The sequence below is a fragment of the Idiotropiscis lumnitzeri genome, chromosome 6, assembly GCF_059441095.1.
Source record: "Idiotropiscis lumnitzeri isolate Australia: NSW breed Sydney's pygmy pipehorse chromosome 6, RoL_Ilum_1.0, whole genome shotgun sequence".
Lineage (NCBI taxonomy): Eukaryota > Metazoa > Chordata > Actinopteri > Syngnathiformes > Syngnathidae > Idiotropiscis > Idiotropiscis lumnitzeri.
Genome location: NC_142396.1, coordinates 18,201,265 through 18,213,828, shown reverse-complemented (window position 1 = coordinate 18,213,828; position 12,564 = coordinate 18,201,265). Strand labels below are relative to the sequence as shown.

The window sequence follows — 12,564 nt, the reverse complement described above, 5'->3', positions numbered from 1 at the left end:
AACATGCAAACTCCACACAGGAAGGCCATAGCCAAGATTAACGTAACACACCACTCCAAAATATTTTTCCATCATTCTATTAATCAGGGGTTATGAAGATTAATTGTGCAAGTATCAATGGCATCTGATTTCCTGAAATAGGTTTAAGCCGATTAAGTATTAAAATAATGACGTTCCCTTTATGCTGCCATATTGGACCTTTTTGACCTTCTCGTGTTCACGTAATCATTGTCACCAAAATTGAATGTGCACATATATAAACATGGCCAAAACATATCAAGAAAATATTAAGATGAAACTTGCAATATGTTGTATTTTATTTACATCGTAAAAGTTGCCTCACAATAATAGGGTTACTCCTTTTGAGTTCAATCAAGGATCAACTTCATTCTTTGGTTTGAACAGACATTTAATGTTGTCTGCATGTCTTTACAAGCTAAAACAACACCCCAAGAATGCCATCAAAACTAAGAAAAGAGCAATTAACAACAACAAAGTGGAGTCTCATGAAACAATAATGAAAGCAAATAGCACCATATATACCTTATTGGGAACATTCTCTCGAAAGGAATAAAAGTTAACACAAATCTTCTGAACAACCTTCTGCCTACTCTTCTAGGTACAGCGCCTCCTGTGGCCGTTATGTGCAACAGTGTATAAATGGGGAAGAAAAAAATAAGTTCCCCCTCTTCACTATGGCTTAAAACCAAAATAAATTACCTGAAAATTATGACTTAACATTTTAAGAGCAAATAATGTCTTTATTTGTTGTGCTTTTTAACCACACTAAATCTATGAAATAAAAGAAGGAGAGTTGCCTTTGACTGCAGTTACCCTCCCACCAAGTCACTTGTGATTTCTATTCTGAACTAAGTACTGGATCAGGTGTTGTTCTAATAGTGTGACACTCTTATGGATAGGTCTGTCAAAGCGTATTTGCTTACTGAGTCTCTTTCCATGGTCGTCTCATAATGAGTCGCTCCTACTTTCCACTCTTCACTAAGGTTAAAAACCCAAATAAGTTACCTGAACATTATGACTCACTTTACATTTTAATACGAAATAATGCCTTTATTTATTGTGATTTTGAATCACATTAAAACAATAAAATAAAAGAAAGAAATGAATGATGGTTGCCTTATCAGTGGACTCCAGGGCACTCCAACAGCACTCCATAGCTCCTTCAGTGATGGGCTGTCACACCCTCGCTGTGCAAAGGAGAGATTTCGCTGCTCCTTCCTGCCAGCGGCTGTCAGACTGTTTAACAAGAACATTGGGTTGTTGCTACAAACGGGCGGGCATTAGTGCAATTGTGCAGTCCTATGATGCAATACTCAACGCACCCTACTTGTGTACTTTTATTCAATGGTGCATTTATATTGACCAATGCAGCATTTTTTATCATTGCAGCATTTTTATTGATTTTCCCTTTGTACTATAGACAGACATTGGGAGTGTTTCCTTACACTTGTATATGTTGAGGGATGTAAGTGTGTATTGGTTTGCATTGGTTTGCTTTTCCGAATGTTTGCTGCTAATGTTATACATAAATGAAAGCATTGCAGATCACAATAATTACAACAACTAATAATTTGATGATTCACTGTTATTTTGTTATTGAATATCGCACTTCGAAACAACCATATACTGTACAACTGATCGAACTCATATTGTCAGGTACATATGTATGGAGGTGAAATACAGTAGGTTTCAGCAATTTCAAAATGCAGCAACATCTTCACAGATACAAAGACAGCGTTGATCTGTACATGAATCAAATCTTTGCGGTGTTGCTATAAATAGCCCATGTCACTGTAATTCTATTGGCACAGCTTTGTTTTTCAAAAATGTCTGTTTTCCTCTGAACACCTTGTCTTCACTTCAGGTTTTGTCTTTCCCTCCCCCAACTCCTTCCCTCAGGAGACAGCTCAGTGCTCAAGCAGCATTGTGAAGAGGATAAGCATTCCCTTGTTCGTTGACAGTCTGACCCCACAGCCTGTTTTCTCTCATAACGATGCAAAACCGTGGAACCAGCTTGTTTGTGACTTCCTCGTCTTATTTTGTTCTCAAACTCATTTTTATTGACTCCTTTCCAGAGCTTTTAAAACTTTTAGACTCAACTGTAAAGGAAAGTGTATTTAAATGATTCTTGTATTCATAATGAAAGAAATATGATAATATGCTTTACAACCGGGCATTCACTATCTTTGCCAAGTCCAAAAGAGGGTGCTGAATGTAATTGTCCCTTGATATCCACAGTATTCCCTGCTGATGTACAGAATTATTGCTGTCCTTGTCAACAGACGGGAGTATATTTGGTAAATCGGGCCTCTCATGTTTACCCTATGTGGGGGTGTGGGCATTTTTTTCCCTCAAGGACAGTCAGGTAGTCTGACCTGAGCTGAAACCTTTATTCCCCTTTGGCACCAAGCATCTTTTCTGACAGGTTCCGGTCCACAGGGGGACAGGAGTCAGACAAATTACACTAAACGATCAAGAGATGAACCATGTGGGAGAAAACGGCTGAAGAGGTGCATGTCAGTCCCAATGTAAACTTTCAAGGGCATTTGCGTGAAGTGCTTAGTAGTCAAACTATGTATGCACCCACCCATTCTGGTATTAGTGGGTATTAAAGGCTTAGTTGGAGGAAATATGGCCGATCAACACATTATGCTTCATCATTTGTCTTCCCTTGTCTGTCATTGTGCTGATTAAGAATACCACCCAAGTGGTTTCCAAAATATCTGGTGACTAGCTCCCAGCCTGCTTACTTGTCATTCATCACATCACTTACCGTGCTTCAATATAAGACAGTACGGACACCACTCACTGCAATGTTAATGTCTTAAAAAGTGCAGCAGACTCCTTTTGTTCTTGTGTGATTGTTTTTCTTTTAAGTGCTCTGAAATACTGTACAATTGAAAGAATGTTGCTACTGATCCTTTGTTGCTTTGTAATAGTGTGCTTCCTCACTGACAGACTATGCACCATGTGTAGTCATTCCTCCATCCTTATAGCAATATCCTCTCACTTTGTTGAACCGAGAAATAACTTGAGAGCAACTTCTGCGAAAAACTACTTTGCCAACAGTTTCTTAACCTAATAACCTTGTTGCAGGAAGGTACCCGGCCTCATTTCTATTGCCTTTTTGGTGAATGTCTGAGCAGCCCAGGACCCGGGGCAGGAATGGGAATTGATTAGAATTTAGCGATGCATTTCCATGATTAATACTGCTTGTAGATCTGATCCCTTTTGAATCACTTATTAGTTCTCATTGCGTGAGGGACTAAAATAATACAAATTATCTGATGGGATAATGTAATTGATGTCATTATCATTATATCCGGTTATATGATATGATAACTCAAAAGATGTTTCTGCATAGTGCATTGTCACATGAAGTTCAAAGTAATTTTAGGCGCTACAGTCGTCGACTGGCTTGTACATCAGATGAGTACATTATATTTGGTCCCAGTAAGCACAGTAAAATTTGACAGTAAATTATTCAGCGAAAAATTCTCAAGTAAATTTTACTCAGAATTGTATGATGAATATTTTATTCTCAAATTTTTATTTGCTTTTACTGTGTGGCAACCAGTTCATACTGGAAAAAGCCTGAATGGGCTATAATTATATTTAGAAAATAAAATCTAACTGGGAAAAAATAGTATATGTGGTTTGGTACAATAATATCAATAATCATTTTTATAAGATATATAATTTGACCCATTCAAAAACTAAATCTCAACCAATGTCATCCAGATATTTAATAAAAATAATTCAATTTCAGTTCTATATTTAGTATATTAAATTATTTTCACCTCATAAATTGAATATAATCCACTCAGATATTTGATGAATCAGAATTAATTTACTTAATCAATAATTCAAATGAATAATTATTAATTAAATAAATTTCTGCCCACAAATAATTGAAGAAAAATGGTCCTACAAGTCGGATTGTACCTCACTTGAGTTGTCTTAATATCATCCTTGAAGTCCTGCTTTACTGCAACATGATGAATATGAATAATGTACTAGTTCGTTACAGTCTGTTTCGAGGTAAGGTTGTTCTTGCATTCATCCACTGCAAGAGAATCCATTTCAAACAGGATTGCTGCATGTACAGCTGTCTAAATTCAGGCTGATTAATGTTCTTATAGGCCTATCCAGACCCTGCACCAACCACTCCAGGTTGCTTTTTCTCCTTCACTCCCAAGAAAGACATTATTTCCTCTGAGGCCAACCGAACTGTAAAAGTCACCTTCTTCAGTGGGAACTTTCTCTGAGGACCTACGATCGCTAACACACATAGGACAGTCTGACTCCGTAATCCAATATGTTTTATAAAAACGGTTAATATTTAATGGTCTTTTGTCACATTTCTAGACATACATCTGGTTAGGAAGTATGTGATCCTATGTTAAGTTGTGCTGAGAAAAATAATTGTGGACCCCTCCAGCATTTAAATGACCCCGAACTGCTCTATATACGTAGATAGATACAGATGCAGATATGTGTTAGATAGACTTTTCCTATTTTATTCTGCTAATCTTTTGACTGGTCACTAGAAACTTCATACACAAGAGAAAGAAGAACTGACTGCAGTGGTCATTGCTGCACCTGTGTAAGATTGATGGAGGTTGATAGACTGTGCATTCATGGCACAAATCCAAGTTTGGATTCAAAGCCTTTTTTGACTTGGGCCGCGTTTAATGGCAATCAATGCTAATCATGCTGTTGGAGCTGACCAAGTGTGATGGGATTATTGAAATTCCATTCTTCTTGCGCCTTTAAATCAAACTACACTTTCCGCTCGGACTATAAACAGCGTAAATACCAAACATATAATTGTATAAAGTACATAGATAATTTATACATATAACACAGCGTCCTTCCAGCAACTTGTGAAACATCAGCATTGTAATGGTTGCCACTACTATCAACAAAATAACTCAGTAATGTCAAGAATTGCAAAGAAGACTCGTTTTCTTCTTTTAGATTTGTCCCTTATTCTAAATTGAGATTAGTTTCAGTCCAAAGTTTTCCTTAATCTGTACTTTTCTGAATGAATGTGTTGAGTCATGTATTTTTAATTGTCATGAAGGCAATGGAGAGACAGAGACTGATAGCAAAGTTGCTACCACAGACTGGAATAACATGTGTGACATCTTGCTGCACTGGCCTTCTTGTAAACAGCATCCATTCATCAGCACTAGCATCCACTTTTAAAAAATGACCCTCACACAGCCTCCACTATTATCCAGGTGTGAGTGAACACAGTGAATCAGGTAGGTGACAGCATCATCCATGCCAACACGGGGCTGGTTGCCAAATTGCACAGGGTCCAGAGCAGATTCCACAACTGGCAAGTAGTTGTCCACTTACTGTTTTCTGCTGGGGGCAGTGGTGTCAATGCTGGGGATGAAAAAAGGATCAGTGAATTGATCAAGGCTGGTGACACCATGGGACTCAAGATGGACACGTTTAGTCAGTGAGGTATCAGAGATCACTGAGCAAATTTCCCTCCGTTTTGAACATTCATTCGCATCCCTGCTAGAAATCCATCTCCATCCATCCATCCATCCGATAGCATAATTTAACAGAATGATCGTTTCACAGACACTTTAACAGCTGGCACAATCTGAAGTAATTGTCACCTTTGGTCAACGAGTTTAAATGTGGATTTTCTTGCACCATTCCAAAAACGAAAATGTAAGTACACTGAAGAGTCCAAATTATCCAAGCCCTGTTTGACTGTACACTAGAGTAAGAAGGAATTCAGTGTGTACAAGTACAAAGAAAAGAAAATTTATGGTTGGATGGATCAAGGATTTTTGTTTCAAGTGCTGATCTTCTCACAGTACATCACTGCCCCCTGGTGGATGCTGTCATACATTCACATTATACACTACACGCCAGTCTTCATTCAACACTGTCGGTCTAAAATGATGTTAGGGCTTCTTGAGTGAGACCTTTTACATCTGTACAAACATTTTATAGTGCTCACGAATCTGCACCATCGAGAGTCAATTGAATGAGGAAGGGCAGAACTTTTCAGATGGCTTTACATCGTAATTCTTTTGAATTGAATTACTTGTAATTTATCCTGCTCTGTTTTCTGAAATTGCCCCATTACATGTAACTGAAAAGAGTGTCTGGAATAAGTGCTGGCGAGACATGGATGCCGTGAAGAAAGAGTTCAATGGACCTACATTGGAGGAACATTTGGCACATAATAATATACCCATAATGTTGTTGGTGTCAACGTAAGAAAAAATACAGTTTCGGAAATAAAAAGAATACATGAAAAATATACTGAACATTAATATCACACAAATTGCTTTTGGATTCTTGTCAAAATACTTTAATAATTGTATTACATGTTTTGTCCTTACCACTTCTTGGCTGTTTTCCGCAGTGTGTTCTGACTAATTAACCTGCGGCTGAGTTCAATTTTTCTGACGCTGTTCAGCAAATTTTACTCCGAAATGACTTACTTGTCTTGAAATGTTTATGGACCAAACCCTGCACCATTCTAAGAAACATGAGGAGGGTGCAATAAGGCAGCCCAGATTATAACCGAGCTACGTCCACTTTTCACAGTAAGTATGGCATTTTTTCTTTTTACGCTTCATTTTTACAAAGTTGATGTGCTTTGCCCCCCAAAAAAATGTCGAAGGAAATTTTCCACATGTCTGGTTAACAAACATGCATTAGTCTAACTCCATTCTGACCAGTTTCAAGTCATTTCGTAAATATTTGTGGGTTTACATTTAATGCAAGGAAGTGGATATTATTGCCTACATGTGGACCACAAAGTTAAAGATAAAAGATAAAGATAAAGATGTCCTTTATTAGTCCCACAATGGGGAAATTTGAAGTGTTAGAGCAGCAAAGATATAGATCACACAGATCGGCGGCGTAATGTAGCCGTTAATGTATAACATTAGCAGCAGACATTCATAAAAAGCATGCAAATATACACAGTATAAACGTATCTAGTGTAAGGAAACACTCCTAATGCCTGTCCATTATACAGAGGGGGAAACACTGTAATGATAAAAACTACTGAATGATTGAAAATACTGCAATGATAAAGATATTACAATGATAAAAGTACTGTAATGGTGAGAGAACTGAAATGACAGGAAAGTACTGCAATGAGAGAAAATACTGCAATGATAAAAGTACTGTAATGGTAAAAGTACTGCAATGATAAAATATACTGCAATGATAAAAGTACTGTAATAGTAAAAGTACTGCAACGATAGAAAAATACTGCAATGATGAAAGTATTGTAATAGTGAACATCATGCAGTGGTAGAAATACTACAGTGATAGAAGTATTGTAATAAGAATACTGTAATGGTAAACAAAATACATCATTGGTCAATATTTAAGTACACCCTTGGCTGAAAGTACAGTAGTAGCTGAAAGTATAGTAGTAGTTTATATTGCATCCGAGGACTGCACAATTGCACTAATGCCCTCCCGTTTGTAGGCCTGACCCAATGTTCTTGTTAAAAAGTCTGACAGCAGTCGGCAGGAAGGAGCGGCGAAATCTCTCTTTGGTACAGCGAGGGTGTAAAAGTCTATCACTGAAGGAGCTGTAAAGTGTTCTCAGAGTGTCATTGAGTGGGTGGGCTGGTTTGTCCAGCATTGATGACAGTTTTGCCGTCATCCTCCTGCCCCCCACTGAGTCCACAGAGTCCAGGGAGCAGCCCAGGACAGAGCTGGCCCTCCTCACTAGTTTGTCCAGTCTCTTTTTGTCCCGGCCCGAGATGCCTCCTGCCCAGGAGACCACTCCATAGAAGATGACCGGAGGAACCACCAAGTCATAGAAGTTCCTGAGGAGTGTTCCCCGAACGCCAAAGGACCTCAGCCTCCTGAGTAGGAAGAGTCTGCTCTGACCCTTCCTATAGAGAGCATCTGTGTTGTCGCTCCAGTCCAGTTTATTGTTCAGATGAACACCCAGGTACTTGTAAGTTGAGACCCTCCCAACGTCTGTTCCCTGGATATTCACTGGTGCAGGTGGAGAGTGCCGACGCTTGCGGAAATCCTACCACCAGCTCTTTGGATTTCCCAGCGTTGATTTGGAGGCGGTTCTGCTGACACCAGTCCACGAACCCCTGCGTAACCCCTCTGTACTCCCGATCGTCTCCGTCAGTGATGAGGCCGACAATCGCAGAGTCATCAGAGAACTTCTGCAGGTGATAGGTTGTGGAATTGTATTTGTAGTCCGAGGTGTAGAGGGTGAACAGGAAGGGAGCCAGAACAGTTCCCTGCGGCGCTCCCGTGCTGCAGAGGAGCACGTCAGACACACAGTCCTGTGTCCTCACGTACTGTGGCCGGTTTGTGAGGTAGTCGTGAATCCATGTGATGAGGGAAGCCTGAGCGGGGTCAGACATTTGATCAAACCTATTGAAAAATAGGTTCAACTCATTTGCCCACATAATTGTTCAAGAGTTTATATTTATAGCTAAGGGACAAGTTCCACTGAAAGTTTTGACCAGGGATAAGTTCCACAAAAAGTTTTGATCATCAAATAGGATTAATTTCTAACATTAACAACTGAGGTGCCGTCACCTGCCCATTCTTGAGACTCGTTTTGAACCTACTAAATATGCTTTTATGAATCCTTTGCAAGGCAAGCAGTGATACGTTGTTTTTTTTACTGTCGCTATAGTGAGATGACGTCATTTGTTTGCAGCTTTATGAACAGTTTCTTTCACACTGATCACGAGACTTCTTTTGTTCGTCCCTCTTTTCATGACGTCATCCAAATGACCTCCGGGTCGTGAACTAACTTTTTCTGGAACTCACGATTTATTGAGTCCTGTTTTGCTTGAATATCATTTCAACTAGAGCAGCCCACGCGCAGATGAATTTGAGCCAATCTGAGCACGTGTTAGTAAAGGTGTCGCGAGTCCGTCGCCATGGAAACAAAACTCAACCGATGAACGCTGAGCCCCACGTCTGGGTTTTAGAGTCGGGTGAGACTTGTATTGTTTTATTGACTTCTTGTTCTATGTGTAATTTCTCGTTTTATGAAACCATAAGTGGTGTATATTGTTTACCAGTGACGAGAGTCTACTTTATTTACTTAATCCAACGAGAACGTACGTTACACGACTCGTCGCCGAGTAACGTGTATTAAGACTGCATGGACACATTTGGCTGTACGTAAAATGTTTAGTTTGTTAGACATGCAACTAAAGAGTAATTTGTGATATTTACACTTTGTAAGTTACTTTTTTATTCACTGACGTGAAAATAAATCACAGTGTCATTGTTATTAGCTTAATATAGTGTGTGCTTCCATTGCAGGTGACGCCTAATGTTTAAACACCGAAGATGTTGCAGTCTAGAAAACTGCGCGTGACAGAGGCCACCGAAATGCACCCCCCTCGATTACTAGAACTACTTGATCCGAGCATGACAGCCCATCAAAAAGTAATAATTAATTATTCTGTCCTTTATGGCTGGTTATTGAAGAAACAAGTAAAACAAGGTGCAACTTCTCAGCCGCTGTACCACTGAGAGCAGTGACAACTTATATCCAATTTTCTTTTTGAAACTGCATGCACTAGTCCCCTGATTAGATAATTGATGGATAGATTAGTTATGATTAATTCAGTATTGGGACAAGTAGAAAGGCGGCAATGAACAAATTGCATTGCTACTAACTTGACCTTGGCCTCTGAGTTAAGATTGCCCTTGTTTAATTATTTTACATTAATTTACATTACATTAACTTTTATTTAGATTTAATTTTACACACATTACATTTATATACAATATATGCTCACAATTAATTGTGGTCGGGACTCACAGACATTAATTTTTCTGTTATCAGTTTGGGATGACTGTATGATGATGAGAAAATAATGACAATAACTCAGAGACTGCATTTGATGTCTAAAAAGATGTCTTAGTTTACTTGAAGGAATACACCCAGATGATTCATGGCTATGGTAATGCGACTACAATATACAGATGTACTGCGATTGGTCGCCAGTGAGTACAGGATATACCTGACTTCTTGTCCATATTCAATTGGGATTGGCTGTAGGTCACCTGCAACCCTAATGAGTACAAGTGGTATTGAAAATAGATGGATGGAAGAGTGCAATATGATTCTATGACAGTATTGGTGCTGTTCATTGTCTTTGGTAATTACTTTTGAAGAATTAAAGTTGCATGTGATTTCTTCACATTCAACTTGACATCTTCAATTGTAATTACAGTCAGTGTCAAAATTCTTTTAGGAAAAAACTACACCAATGTAGTTTCACTTGTGTGTTTGCAGATGCCCTTGGTGGATGTCGATCAGTCACTTTTCCAGCCCCACCCACCCGAGTTAGTTTTCCAGAACTTCATTCCTGCGCAGCCTTATAGGTTACCTCTGCAGCTGTTCAACAATGATAAGGTGTGGACTTAACACATCTGATCTGATACCATGTGCTAACCTTGCATTGGACCAAAGCAGCACAAAAGAAAGAAAAATGGTTGTGTGGTGTGTTTCTATGCCTGTTTTGGCATTCAAAATACTTGCAGATATAATGGTCCTGTCTGTAAAACTGCACTTAAAACAAGGTATAAATCATATTAAGTGTTTCCAACTGTGTGTTTATGCTCTGTGTATTTGAGGATTGTTCTCATGCTTTTGGCAATTTGTGCTTGCTTCTTGTCAAGATATCACGGCATGTCAAGCTGGAGCATCAGGAGTCCGCTTACTTCCAAGTTGAAGGTCCAAAGGAGGCAAAGACTAAAGTAGCAGCAGGACTGTCGGTGGGCTTCACAGTCTGCTTCACTCCACAGGAAAACAAGGTACCTTCACTTTCATTAAGACACTACTTAGTTTCAAATACACCAATTCCTGGATTTGTCAGTTACATTCATACATTTTAAATGATTTGTTTAAATAAATATGTCATTTTAATCACACCGGCTGCATGACTGACTACTTTGTTTCATTGATTTATTATTGTTAATGGTTTTTCAATTGTGTAGCGCTATTCCAACTATGAAGTGATTCACACTGACTTTCACTCACGGCCGGATGACACAGCATCAGGAGCAGCTGGGGGTTCAGTAGTTGTTCACGAAAGCATGTTTTGTGCATACATGTGGAAGCTCATACGGGAATTCTACGGATAGCTACACTGATTGTGCAAACTTGTGAAGTAAAGCACATGTTGTCCCAGAATGCAAAGAGTAAACAGAAATAATCACGATTAGATTAGATTGAACTTCATACAATACATAATTTTCCAAGTAATTTCTCATACCTGTTCTTCACCTCTTCTTTTCAGGATTATCACCACACTCTGATTTTTGTGACCGAGCGGGAGCAGTTTGAGGTGCCGATCCGTGCCATTGGCCCAAGAGCCAGTTTGAACTTCCGTGATGAGTTACATTTACCCGACTGCCTTGTGAAAGCCTCCACTCAGAGGACTCAGCTTGTACGCAACCTTGGAGATCGCATAGCCATCTTCAAATTACAGACACAGAGGTGATATTAAAATCAAGTTGTGAACTATAACCAACTATGTGTAAAAAAACACTCAGTTCAAATATTTCCATTCATTCCTGGAAACTCAATTTAGCAGCCTAAAGCTGAGTTGTATTGATTCATAGTGTAAAGCTTCATCGTGTGGATCCCATTTGCTGACATTTAGAAGCACAAGGCAAAAAAATAAAAAATATCTAAAGGTTTGTGATGAAATGTGTTTTACATTTCAAATTTCCCCTTTGTGGGACTATTAACTCATTAACTACCAGCTGGGGAAAAAAAAATAGACGTATTTGACGTATTTATCCGTCAATGGTATGAAACGAGTTAAAGGACATCTTTGTCTTTATTACTTGGTTGCACAAATTACGGGTTGGTTAAGCTTCTCTGATCCATTGTGCCATGCTTTGTCATTTAAAGGGGGCATATTATGGAACATTAATTTTTAATTGCTTGTACACAAATAGTTGTGTCTCCGAAGGGCCTGCTCAGCCAATTGCACAAACAAGTACGTATGTTAGTGCTGTTTGGCAACGTGTACGCTGTATTGGTGTAATTCGACAGCTTTGTGACAAAGTGCCATCTCCACAACGTAAAATCCAATCAACCCTTTACTCACTTTATGAGCACTCTCATTTTATTTCAGTCTTTGGGCAGCCACTTTTCCTTTTGGGCAAGTAGCCACTTGCATCATCCCATACCATAGCTTCCCCTGGCTGTCATGGTAACACAAAGCTGTACTTGGATTGCACAGCACTCAGAAGAGAGGCCGTGGCTCTTCTATATGCGACAGCAGCGCCCCTTCAGGCTCATTTCAGCAAATAAGACCCTGAAAATTATAAATTAAACATGTTTCATGGGAACTGTGCATAGTGTGCCTCCTTTAATATACTGAAAAAAACATTACATTTATTTCTAAATGTAAGATACTGAAAATCAAGCTCCTAATATTTAAGCAATAACACAACTGCACCAATTGCAAACATCACAGCAGATGCTTTATTGCCGGTCAGTCTTCCGCCCTTCGGCCACTATCTATCTTGGTA

At 39.0% G+C, this 12,564-nt stretch overlaps 1 protein-coding gene across 1 annotated transcript in view; it reads left to right on the top strand.

Moving 5' to 3' along the window:
• The first annotated feature begins 9,330 nt into the window (after positions 1-9,330).
• The window catches only part of hydin (HYDIN axonemal central pair apparatus protein), a 52,370-nt gene continuing 49,136 nt past the window's right edge, over positions 9,331-12,564 (top strand). The window contains exons 1-4 of the mRNA XM_088298770.1: positions 9,331-9,456; positions 10,313-10,432; positions 10,699-10,833; positions 11,319-11,518. Of these exons, the coding sequence (XP_088154896.1) occupies positions 9,358-9,456; positions 10,313-10,432; positions 10,699-10,833; positions 11,319-11,518 (554 nt within the window). The 5' untranslated portion in view covers positions 9,331-9,357. The remainder of the gene's footprint in view (positions 9,457-10,312; positions 10,433-10,698; positions 10,834-11,318; positions 11,519-12,564) is intronic.